This window comes from Dendrobates tinctorius, unplaced genomic scaffold (genome assembly GCF_039654945.1).
Source record: "Dendrobates tinctorius isolate UK_male_01 unplaced genomic scaffold, ASM3965494v1 ptg000205l, whole genome shotgun sequence".
NCBI classification, from domain to species: Eukaryota; Metazoa; Chordata; class Amphibia; order Anura; family Dendrobatidae; genus Dendrobates; species Dendrobates tinctorius.
This window is the reverse complement of record NW_027361872.1, coordinates 7,748,984-7,761,811: the sequence shown is the minus strand read 5'-3', so window position 1 is coordinate 7,761,811 and position 12,828 is coordinate 7,748,984. Positions and strand designations below refer to the sequence as shown.

General features: G+C 44.1%; 1 protein-coding gene across 11 annotated transcripts in view; it reads left to right on the top strand.

The window, feature by feature from the left end:
- The window catches only part of NRXN1 (neurexin 1), a 1,899,875-nt gene that overhangs the window by 914,752 nt on the left and 972,295 nt on the right, over positions 1-12,828 (top strand). For all 11 annotated transcript variants that reach the window (XM_073553976.1, XM_073553975.1, XM_073553974.1 and 8 more), the window contains one exon: positions 3,880-4,263. In XM_073553976.1, the coding sequence (XP_073410077.1) occupies positions 3,880-4,263 (384 nt within the window). The remainder of the gene's footprint in view (positions 1-3,879; positions 4,264-12,828) is intronic.

Below are 12,828 nucleotides of genomic sequence, written 5' to 3'. Positions count from 1 at the left end.
ACAGTTATTCTTGTAAGTGCTGGGCACCGCTCCCAGCCGGGATTTCCTGCAGTTTCCTTTGAGGTAGACATCATCTTCGAAAAGTGTCTTCGCAAAGTGTCTCTATAAGTAAAATCAAGAGAGGGCATCTAAAGAGGTGCAACTATTTACAATAAAAATTTTTGGATCACTCCAAGTTCATGATCGCTAGCTCAAAATTGAAGAACGCTGCCAATCAAAACAGGGCAACTAAAGGTGCTACCAGAAAAACAAAAACATGATAGCAAAAACAAGGCACAACTGGTGCAAATAAACCCTACTGGGTAACGAGATTTGAAAGTTTTTCTTTACTTGTGTTCCCCTCCTGGGGACAGTTATCCTGGTCCCAGACCAGGTCTAGCACGACCTGGCCAGTCGCTGTAGCTGTGGTGCACCCCAGGGCCTTCCCAAGTGTAGGGACATCTGACGTACCTGGGTCCTCCTGGTGGTGCGGCCTCTGCACCGGTGCAGGCGGTCCAGGTGCCGGCGGTGGGGATACCGATGGCGGCTCCAGGTCCGCGGGGGCTTCAGTAGGGACCTGGGCAGCCGCAACAGGTCCGGGTGGGTGCAAGGTCTCAGCTCTCGGATCCTCCAGTATGCTCAGCCGCACAGACAGTGTGGAGGTGAAGATCAGCGCTGCCGGAGGACAGTCCGGTGCAGCGGCAGCAGGTACCGATGGAGCGGGTACCGCAGGTATAGGCCCCTCTTGGGCCTGCTGCCGTCTCAGCTGCTCCAAGGCCTCCTGCCTCAGCCGCAGATGGGTGGTCAGTTCAGCAATTTTGTCTTCTAGTTGTTGGCGGTTCATTCCGGAGTTTGGGCTGGAGCCATCAGCCATGGCTCCAGGGAGATCCGTTTCCCCGCGCTCCGCAGGCCTCCTTCCCTCACTCTCCAAAATGGCGTTCTTGCGTTCTTCTTCCTGCCTCGGCCCCTTTCCCGCCACTGGCTTCTTCTGCCCCTCCTTCCGGGGGCGGCGTCTTCTTCCAGCGCCTCCATACCAAGCCAGTAAGCGAACCCCTCGGGGGGTGGGCCATGTATCTGTCCATAATAATTCAGGCAGGGAAGGCCCAATACTCTTTGCGGTCTTTTCTTAGGTCCTCCCATTTCTTCACGCCCTTCTTCTCCGCGCCAGCGGCCATTTCTAATGTCCATTTTACAGTCTATGAAATCAGGTCTTCTGCACATTTTCAAAAGCACAAAGTCTCACAAATTTCAGGTGCACAGAACCCGATGGTATCGGGTCTCGTCATCCTGTTCATGACACCAAGTTGGGTCGCCCCTGTCCCAGGGCTGTGGGGTGCTCGGTACCGGGCCCGGTGTCAGGGGGATGTGTCACAGCAGCAGTGACCCGGTCTGTGGCCCTGGGTGCCCAAGTAATGGTGGTTTGTAGTTAATGAAATGAAATAGTTCATGACGCCACCTGTGGTGTTTGGCAAGCAAGATGTTAAGCCAATGCTGCGAGCAGATCCTCTGGGGCTGATGGTGTGTTGCAGCATAGATGGTGTAGCTCCCAACAGGTGAAGCTGTAACCCCAGGGCAGTGTATAGGCGCAGTTAGTGTAAAGGATGATACCTAGATGTAGCGGTGCTGACGGTGTTGGCACACAATGACTGGAAGACACCAGGGCTTGTAGTTCCAAAGCTTTATTCACAGTTCGTGGTACACACTCATGCCTGCCTCCGTGCCATGTCCTCCGGGGCAGAGACTCAATCAACCTCCTGGGCAAGTCAGGCTTCTCCTCTCCAACACTCCGCCAACATGTACCTGTCCTGAACGACTCCTATATTGCGCCTTTTAGTGTGAAGAGCTCCAGTACCGTGGTACTCTGAAGTTCCTCCTGTCAGATGTTCCTAACAACTCTTCCTTGTACAGCAGACAGCTGTAGCCTACTTTGGGGACTCCATTTCTCCTGAGTCCCGGCTCCCTATACAGATGCTGTTGTGCCCCAAGTCTTGGATGGGAGTAATGCATTTACAGCCCACTACTCCACCGGTGTCTGCTGCAGAACCATAAGTGTCTATACAACCTCGGGGACCGGGCCCCGGCCTTGTGCTGAGAACCTATAGGCAGGGTTCCTCTTCCAACCCACAACTCCTCTCTGTTCTCCTACTCCTTCGTTCCGCGCTGTTCCTTCTCTCTCTTATGGAAGCTTAGGTTGCAGTTCTAAGTCTTTCTCCTTCTGTTCCTTTCCCGTGACAGCTGGCTCAGGTCACTGAGGCAGCTGCAGCACTCCTTCCTCTCTCTCCTCTCCTAGGGAGTTCGTTCCACTAAAACCAGTCCTCAGCCTCTCCTGACTGACTGTCTTCCTCCGCCTTGACCTCCTGTCAGGCTGACCTCCTGTCAGCCTGCTCTCTCTCTCAGACTGAACTGAGACTGACTTGTAATCCTACACTTTCCCACTCTTTTAAATCTAACTCCACCCACCTCCCAGCACATCTTGTGTTACGAAGCAAGGACCCACAAAAGGTGCTCTGCTACCCTCTAAGCATTGAGCCGCAATCTGGTCCATTGCTGAACTATCCTGTGTGTGGGTGCAGGTGTTGGAGTGTGGAAAGGAGCTCCCAACTTACCTAGTTGGTGGGGCACCACACCTTAGGAGAAGGTGCAGTACCTCTGTGGCGACTGAGCCTCAGGGGTGCCACAATTCCCAAGAAGACTCATGGCTGTACTAGTTCAAAAGGTGCTTCTACTTAATACTGAGCAAAGGGTCTGAATACTTATGACCATGTGATATATACATTTTTCTTTTTTAATACATTTGCAAAAATTTCTACATTTCTGTTTATTTTTTTCAGTCAAGATGGGGTGCAGAGTGTACATTAATGAGAAAAATATGAACTTTTTTGAATTTGCCAAATGGCTGCAATGAAACAAAGAGTGAAAAATTTAAAGGGGTCTGAATACTTTCCGTACCCACTGTATTCTTTATCTATCTACCTATTATTTGACTATCTATCTCAATATTTGCACATCTTAAACACATAAAAATCTTTCATTTCTATTCTGCATTCTAATCCGGTATGTGTCACACAGATGACTCAAAGATATCACACCTATGTCATCCGTGTGTTCGCGTGCAAAAAGTATAGTCATCTGTGCTGCCGGGAAAAAAATAATGGACATGTTTACATGTGCATGGCCCCATAGGTTATAATGAGTGTGCATGTGTATCTATCTCCGGTATGTGTGAAAATTGATGCCACATTTTCCGGAAACACGGACATTTAATCCTCTGATCCTTTTAGGATTTTCAGTTCAGTGGGCAGTCCTACCAGTGACAGAAAGCTTTCTTTGTATAAGAGTGCATGCAGAGATAGCTGTCAGTCATTGATATGACCTCCCACTGCACTGAAAATCCCAGAAAAAGAAGAGTATTAAATGATGAAATCACAGGTCATGCTGAATCTTTTCTTACAGAACTATATATCAATCTACATTGCTCCCCCATCTCTATAACATGATGCCTGAAGACTGGATTGCATTTTCATGGTAGTAGGTTCCCTTTAAGAATATTGCTAGTATTTCACAAGTGATATATAGTTATTGCCAGTGCGTTCGGAATTGACACGGTATTCTCTCTAAGAGCTTTCCTCAAATCATGAATTGTTGGTTCAGACTGGTATACCTTGAGTCCTCAAAGAAAAAAATAGTTCGGAAAACTTACCATTAATCAATATAGTTGTAGCAGCAACCAACATAAAAGAAAAGTGAACAAGAACCGTACATTAGATGAATTTAGTAACGAGTATATTGTATATACCAGTGACAAAATGCCGATCTAACATGAATTTGATTATCTCAATAGTTATATATATAGTTTGATAATAATTTTTTTTTCTTTTGTTTTTATTTCTGTCTGCATAGGTACCATATCTGTCAATACTTTACGTACGCCTTACACAGCCCCTGGAGAAAGTGAAATTCTTGACCTTGATGACGACTTGTATCTTGGAGGCTTACCTGAAAATAAAGCTGGCTTGGTCTTTCCGACTGAAGTGTGGACCGCTCTTCTGAACTATGGATATGTAGGATGCATAAGAGATTTATTTATAGATGGTCAGAGCAAAGACATACGCCAGATGGCCGAACATCAAAGCACAGCTGGAGTAAAACCATCCTGCTCGAAAGAAACTAGTAAACCTTGCATTAACAATCCATGCAAAAATAATGGAGTATGTAGAGATGGTTGGAACCGATTTGTTTGTGACTGCTCGGGAACAGGCTTCCTTGGTCGTTCTTGTGAGAGAGGTTAGTTTTTGTTTATTACTGTTGGCATACTTCTACTTTAATTGTAAAAGGTTACATAGGGTTTCCTATGCGATGTCATGTGATTTTGTTTTGCTATAACACTCAAACATGCTTGAAATAATATGGCCTCTGTTTAAAAACAACATATGGGCCTTTGCAGTCCAATAGCTCATCATAACGCACAGTCCCACCTGCTTTGGAGGTGGAAATAGGCCCCCTTACTTCTTGGGCTACTGTGCAGCTGCACAGGTTGCACCAATGATATGTCCACCCCTGGGTTACAATTCTGCTCCCAACTAGAGGCTGGCTGAACTTGAATCTTCATTACCCCAATGCAAAATTTGGTAAAATTAGGGTAATCTCTTATGCATCAAGTATAATGCTCATTTTGTCAAAGGGGCAAGTGGACCTTTTGGGATGTGCCGTGGGCTACAGGGCTTGAGTGCAAAAACAACAAACAGTTTGTAGTATCTAAAATAGCCCAATTTTTCTCAAAAGGCCTAAGTTGCCATTTGTTGGGGAATTGTGCTTACAGCAGGTTTGATAATTCATTGCACCAGCCACTTTCAGCATCACACATCATTGGTGCTGTGAACAAAAACCAAAAGGGAAACCACGGAGCCTCGGTCCAGAACGACAAAGTATTTAAATAGCTAGTAGGTAATTTTTTTTTTTTGTTATACATTATCAGCTGTCTTTTTTTAAGACTTACACAATACATTTTAGCATTAGAAAAAATTTGTACTATATAATAAAGTTTAGAATTGCCAACACCAATAATAACCGACTGCAGACATGGACCCACTACCCCAAGAGTAGTCTTAGAAACATAGTTGGGCAGGATTTTTTTTTATGATGCCAAGGCAGTGAATTGGAATCATCGTTGGATTGGGTTGTACCAGTGGTGGAGGTCAGGATGGTGTTGGAGGTAAAGCAGTGGTCAGAGCAGACCACCGACAGAAGAACATTGGAAGAAATGCACACCAAATCAAACTGGAAAAATAAGTCCTGTTTGTTTTTATGTATGGTATTGGGGGGGAAGTATCCCACTTAAGCTTAGAGGTACAGTAATATCATCTCAAGTCATCTGCATTTAAGATTCATTGACTCTCAAAAAGGCCAATAATATGCACCACAAGAAGAGTATTGTGATGAAGGAGGAGAGAAGCGGCCAGGAGCATCACATGGAAGATGCATCTTCATCTAAATATTATCTAATATCATAGAGAAGAAAGTCATTTTGCCATCTTGTAAGTCATTTCCATAGGATTGATGGGAGCACTGTTTTTCAGCAGCCCCCATTGTACTAGTCTGTAGGTAATTGGCACAGTTTAATTAGAGACGTGCTTCTGAGGCTTTTCAAGTAGACGGCGGGAGATGGAGAACGCACATTAATTTGCCCAGTTGTCATGGTAATAGGCGTAAATCCCAATGTGACAGTTTTCTTCAGGGCTCTTCTATTTGTGAAAAGCTTGTGCCTTACAGGGCTGCTGGTTTACAAGAACTTAGCTCACATTAAATTAGAACAAGTGAGAACTAATACCCCAACGATGAATAAATCATTTTGTGCATACCCGAGATTCTCCACCTTGGACACACTTCATGCCACTACTAGGAGATCAGCATTGTCCTCATGTTGTGCACCTAATGGATGCAGCACAACGTATGGTCTTTGCTTTGGGGGAAAAATTTTGTGATTTTGTGTAGACACACGATTAGGCAGATTTATGAATATTTTCTAGTAGCGCATCTCTTTTTCATAGAGCTGATGTGTCGTGTTCATGTTAGACATTTGTCTATTACTCACACCACCTCTTGGTTGTCTTACTTTAGATCATTGTTTTTACACAAAAAATGAACGATACCATTAATAAAGCATTGCCCTTAATTTTTTTTTTATAGGTGCCTAGTAAGGCACAAAAAAAATGCCCATGCTGTGCAAACTGCATAGGAACATGCCCTAAAAGAATAATCACGGTAGGAGGCAGGGGAAGTGTCACTGGGATTCACCAATGCTGTGGTATGTCCAGGTATCTGACATACAGCCCCAGGCATTGCAACCATAAAAGGGTACCACACACTGGCTTTCCACTCAAGCTGTCAGCAAAATGTATGGGCCCCAATTCCCCTATTGAAAATCCTCATTCTGGTACTTAAGCACTGTGCCCCAGGATGAAGTTACCATATCCTTCAGGCTTAACCACTGAAATGTGTTGGTTTGATTAGCCCTCTGTGTTGTACAAGCTATAATGCTTTTTAATTGAAGGAATAAAGGCAACTTTTACTTACATTCATCTTGTTTCCAGCGCTGGAGATTTTTTCCCTTTTTGGGACATGGCTAAAAGATTATCCTTCCCTTCGACTTAGATTAATGACATATTTAACTCATTCTAGCGATGATAGAATTAGACATGGCACCAGATATATAAAAGCTAATGTAACAAATAGAATAAGACATGAATCTCTATAGAAGTAATTGTTAAAGGGAATCTGTCACCCTTTATTTCCCCTATTAGCTGCCGGCATAGACATCGGGGGCTTATTTACAGCATTCTGTAATGCTGTAGATAAGCCTCCGATGTAACCTGAAAGAGAAGAAAAACACGTTATATTATACTCACGGAGGTGGGCGGTCCGGTCCGATGGGTGTTGCGGTCCGGTCTGGCGCCTCCCTTCTTCATGTGATGACATCCTCTTCTCCTGTCCTGAAATGGCTCCGGCGCAGGTGCATTGCTCTGCCCTGTTGAGGGCAGAGCAGAATTCTGCAGTGCGCAGGCGCCAGACCTCTCCCGACGCCTGCACACTGCAGGACTCTGCTCTGCCCTCAATAGGGCAGAGCAGTGCGACTGCGCCAAAGCCATTACAGGACAGGAGAAGAGGACGTCATCGCATGAAGAAGGGAGGCGCCGGACGGGACAGCGACACCCATCGGACCGGACTGCCCACCCCGGTGAGTATAATCTAACTTGTTTTTCTTCTCTTTCAGGTTACATCGGGGGCTTATCTACAGCATTACAGAATGATGTAGATAAGCCCCCGATGTCTATGCCGGCAGCTAATAGGGCAAAAAAAGGTGACAGATTCCCTTTAAGGTCTTCTTTTTAATGCCGAACAGGGACAATTTGATTCAAAATGTATGGGCCCCAATTCCCCTATTGAAAATCCTCATTCGACTTAGATTAATGACATCTTTAACTCATTCTAGCCATGATAGAATTAGACATGGCACCAGATATATAAAAGCTAATGTAACAAATAGAATAAGACATGAATCTCTATAGAAGTAATTGTTAAAGGGAATCTGTCACCCTTTATTTCCCCTATTAGCTGCCGGCATAGACATCGGGGGCTTATCTACAGCATTCTGTAAAGCTGTAGATAAGCCTCCGATGTAACCTGAAAGAGAAGAAAAACATGTTATATTATACTCACGGAGGTGGGCGGTCCGGTCCGATGGGTGTTGCGGTCCGGTCTGGCACCTCCCTTCTTCATGCGATGACATCCTCTTCTCCTGTTCTGAAATGGCTCCGGCGCAGGTGCATTGCTCTGCCTTGTTGAGGGCAGAGCAGAATTCTGCAGTGCGCAGGCGCCAGACCTCTCCGACGCCTGCACACTGCAGGACTCTGCCCTGCCCTCAATAAGGCAGAGCATTGCGTCTGCGCCGAAGCCATTACAGGACGGGAGAAGAGGACGTCATCGCATGAAGAAGGGAGGCGCCGGACGGGACGGCGACACCCATCGGACCGTGAGTATAATATAACATGTTTTTCTTCTCTTTCAGGTTACTTTGGAGGCTTATCTACAGCATTACAGAATGCTGTAGATAAGCCCCTGATGTCTATGCCGGCAGGTGAAAGGCCAAAAAAAGGGTGACAGATTCCCTTTAAATAAACAGAAGTAAATTTGTAATTATGTATATGAGAAGAAAAAATAGTTTCACTCACCGGTCCTGTAAAATCCAATGTCTTTATTCAGAAAAACATGTTTAAAATTGGCAGCAGTGAGGGAAGGAGCACATGTGTGCGACAACGATCGTTTCGCGCTCTCCTGCTCTTCTACTGGTCCTGGAAGTTCAGGACCAGTAGAAGCGCAGGAGAGCACAAAACGATCAACGGCCCTGTTTTTCTGAATAAAGACATTGGATTTTACAGGACTTGTGAATGCCACTATTTCTTCTTCTCATATACAGTTTGCACCTTATTATGTGAGCACCCGGTACCTGCAGGCTTGATTGCTCAGTCCAAAGTTTGGCTTAACAACAAGTCAAAACACACAGGTTGAATGATGCAGGAGTTTCTTTTCTTTTTGTCTATGTAAAATCTACTATATAATCGCCTAATTCTGTCTGTCTGTTTGTAACGGAAATCCCGCGTCACTGATTGGTGCGGAATTCGAACGATGCCCGCCACCACTACCGACGGGAGATCTGCGGTGCGAGCCACTTATCTCCCGACGGTTGCCGTGGGTCTTAAAGGGAATCTGTCACCCCATTTTTGCCCCATAAGCTGGGGCCACCGCCATCAGGGGCTTATCTATAGCATTCTGTAATGCTGTAGATAAGCCCCCGATGAAACCTGAAAGATAAAAAAAGTTAAATTATACTCACCGGGGGGTGGAGTCGGGTGCGGTGGGTGTTGCGGTCCGGTCCAGCACCTCCCATCTTCATACGATGATGTCCTCCTGCTTGCTTCTCCCTCGGCTCCTGCACATGCGTATTTTATCTGCCCTGTTGAGGGTAGAGTAAAGTACTGCAGTGCGCAGGCGCCGGGAAAGGTTAGAGAGCTCCGGCGCCTGCGCACTGCAGTACTCTGCTCTGCCCTCAATAGGGCAGAGAAAGTACGCCTATGCAGGAGCCAAGGGAGAAGCAAGGAGGAGGACATTATTTTATGAAGATGGGAGGCGCCGGACAGGACCATGACACCCATCAGACCGGACCGAACACCAGGGTGAGTATAATCTTACTCTTTTTTCTTATCTTTCACGTTTCATTGGGGGCTTATCTACAGCATTACAGAATGCTATACAAACAAAACTTTAGAACTTATTGGTTCCCCCTTCTTAAATTCATGTCACCCTTTGCTTAGTGCTACGGAGGTGTCTATAACTCTGTGACTTTTTTAGCATACTAGAAATGTCAAAATATACATATTAGACAATAGTTGACCAATTCCACTGATGTTGCTGACACCTGTCTAATGTGTACAGTGGCCTCCCAACTCTTTCCTGACAGATGTTGAAGAAGATTAGGATCTGCATGTCAGATTACTTAGGAAAACTCTTTCTTCTCCGGAAGATACGGTGTCTGGCTGTGGCTCTCTCATAGAAAACACGGGTCTGAGCATTCCTGCGTATGGGGGACATGGGAGAGAGCTGTCAAACAAAAGTTATGTTGACAGCTAGCTAATGTTTATTGGGGACTTTAGACCTAAGCCCCCAGATTAGGGCTAGTGATGTCACTGGGAGTATTGAGATAAGATAAGTTGCAGTCAGTGTCGGACTGGAGTGCCAAGGGCCCACCAGTAACCAACTCCAGAGCCCCACTTTTCAACTCCATGTAAATGGGAAATTATCCTCAATCACAAATTTATATAACAATGATCAGGGTAGATAGTTAAATGAATAAGATGCCGCCTTTGTCTGTACATAGGAATTGAAGTATATTGTATCAACTAAGAGTATGGTGGCTTCACAGGGGCCAACCAGATAATTCTCCTGTTCTGCTGTGGGCCAGTCCAAGCCTCGTTGCCGTGAAGTCCTGCAAGATAGTCATGTGGCATCAGATGATGAGTTCATTGATATTTTTATAGCCAGCACATAATATTATCACCATGTATTTATGTCCCACTCCTCTGCCGCTGCATATTATAAAAGGAAATGTAAGGTTACCTCCATACAATACATATCACTGCAGTAATATATCTTGTTTCATGAAAATCATCGTAGATAGAAAGGAGGAAAGCACAAGATAATGGGCGCCCCATGATGTCTTTCTTGCTTAAGTGCTGCCACACAGGATCTGTTTGAGATATCTAAAATTCTGATTGTCAGCAGGAACTACAAACAAGGAGCCCTGGGGGGTTTCATTGAGCTCTTCTTACCAAGATAGTGTTTGAAATCAGTGTTTGAGATTGTGATGTCGACTTTAAAAGAAAATCAAGCAAGAAAACAAGAAACAAAGACTAAAATACAGCGTTCTTTAGTATAATAAAGTAGGACTTGTCCTCTCCAAAATCGTCTAAGGTACATACTGACTAGCTTGGTTTAGAATAAAGTAAAAGTGACATTAAAACCAGAAAAGAGGTTAGAAAACATCACATTTTAATCCCCCATATTCTGACTCAGCGTTTAAAAAGGAATGTATTGTACATAATGTAAGTTTACATGGGAAGCCCAAATGAAGATAAATCCTTTTCGAATAAAGGTTTGTAATTTATATATTGTTATGTAAAGAAAAACAACCTTTTTTCCCCATTCCAGGAGCCTGTGGCTACCATTTATCTGCAAATGTTCTTATCCTTCTTCAGTCTTTTATGTAACACTGATAATTGAGGACTGATGAGTGGAGGGCGGGAGAGGGGATGCAGCTGCAGTTTCTCGCTCTCAGTATTTAAGTATAACAGCATGGGAGAGAGAAGAGAGGAGATGAGGGAGGCATATCACACACGTTTTGGCTGTATTACTTACACAATTAGATCTCTTCAAGAAGGGGGAAAACTCTCTCCGACGCCATATATGGTAGTTACCTTGTCAGACAATGTCCAGCCAATAAAAAAGCCCTGCAACATAACAATGGTTATCAAATCAGACACCTACCAAATGTAGCTCACTAAAGGACATCAATTAAAAAAAATCCCAGAAAAAGAAGCAACCTTACCAACACAAGTCAGATTACAAATGCACTAGCAAGACACAGCAGACCCCCTTGATAAAGGCGGGGGCAGCACAGGTACAAAATACTGATAGAAGCAGCCACTCACAAGCCTACCAATTCATGGAGGGGGTGGCTGCCTCATAAAAAAACATAACACTTGGCACATGCTTGTCTATGTGGCACACATACTGTGTGTACAGTATACATGTGTACATATACATATAGTTACGCAGATTTTGCATCTGAACAATCTATTATATAAAGCTCAAGTGTGTGTATGTATGTATGTGTGTATGTATGTGTGTATGTGTGTATGTCCGGGATAGGCATCCGCACCGTCGCAGCTACAGCCACAAAATTTGGCACAGTCACACGTCTGGACCCCGAGAGCGTCCTAAGCTATGTTGTGAGGTGAAATTTTAACCCCGCGCGTTCCAATTCACCAAACAATTTTGCCCCTATCTACATACTGGGTAAAAAGTGTGTATCAAGCCCCGCCCCTCATTATGATGTCACAATGGTTGCCATGGCGACACTGAAGTCATCATAGGTTGCAAGCCCCGCCGCTCATTATGATGTCATAATGGTTGACTACGGGATGGAGGATATGTATGATGGGTATATGGGCACTGGACTATGGGATGGAGGATATGTATGACGGGTATATAGGCACGAGACTATGAGATGGCGGATATGTATAATGGGTATATGGGCATGGGACTATGAGATGAAGGATGTGTGATCGGTATATGGGCACTTGACTATGGGATGGCGAATATGTATGATGGGTATATGGGCACGGAACTATGGGATGGAGGATGTGTGATTGGTATATGGGCACTTGACTATGGGATGACGAATATGTATGATGGGTATATGGGCATGGGACTATGGGATGGAGGATAATTATAATTTGCTATAACTAACCACAGTTAGTTACTATGCCCGGGCAGCGCCAGGCTCTTCAGTTAGTTTATTATATTATAGATATAGTTCACTAAATATTATATACTCTGAATGCGCTTGGTTTGCACATTCTGCTACATGCTTGCACATTTGCACATTATATACTTGCACAGTTGTAATTTTGTCATTTAGATGGCTTTTTATCTTATTTTATTGTATTTATGTTGCATGTTTTGTAGTGTTTGCACTTTTTTACACCACAAATAATTTATTCTTCTACAAAGTATTCATACAATAGCCCTAAAACAATACATATTATATTTTGCTACAATATATTCACACACATTAATTTAATGCAGTGATAACCTTGGCTTTTTTTAGTATCATACTTGTATAAAACCACATTATGGCCTTTGGGGAACATAAGACCATTTTGCACATCATATTTCAATTAATATCAATTAGGAGTACCACAATAGCACGCATGCACACAATGTACTCAGTGTGCCTCCACATCCAGCATCCTCCATTTCCCCGGCATTACAGTCAGCTCTGTGACCCGCAGATCACGTGATGCTGATGCTGTGACGCACGTCGAGCCTCCTGTGCGCACATGCGGTACATGCTTTAAAGAGTAACCGCTGTTATTAAATTTTATTTAAAAATCAATAGTAAACATGAAAATAAGAAACTTTGTAGTATATCTTATCAGAGAAATCTGCTTCTTTTTTATCCTGGACAGATCATTCATTTTCAAAATTCTCAATACTGGGATAAAATCTGTATTA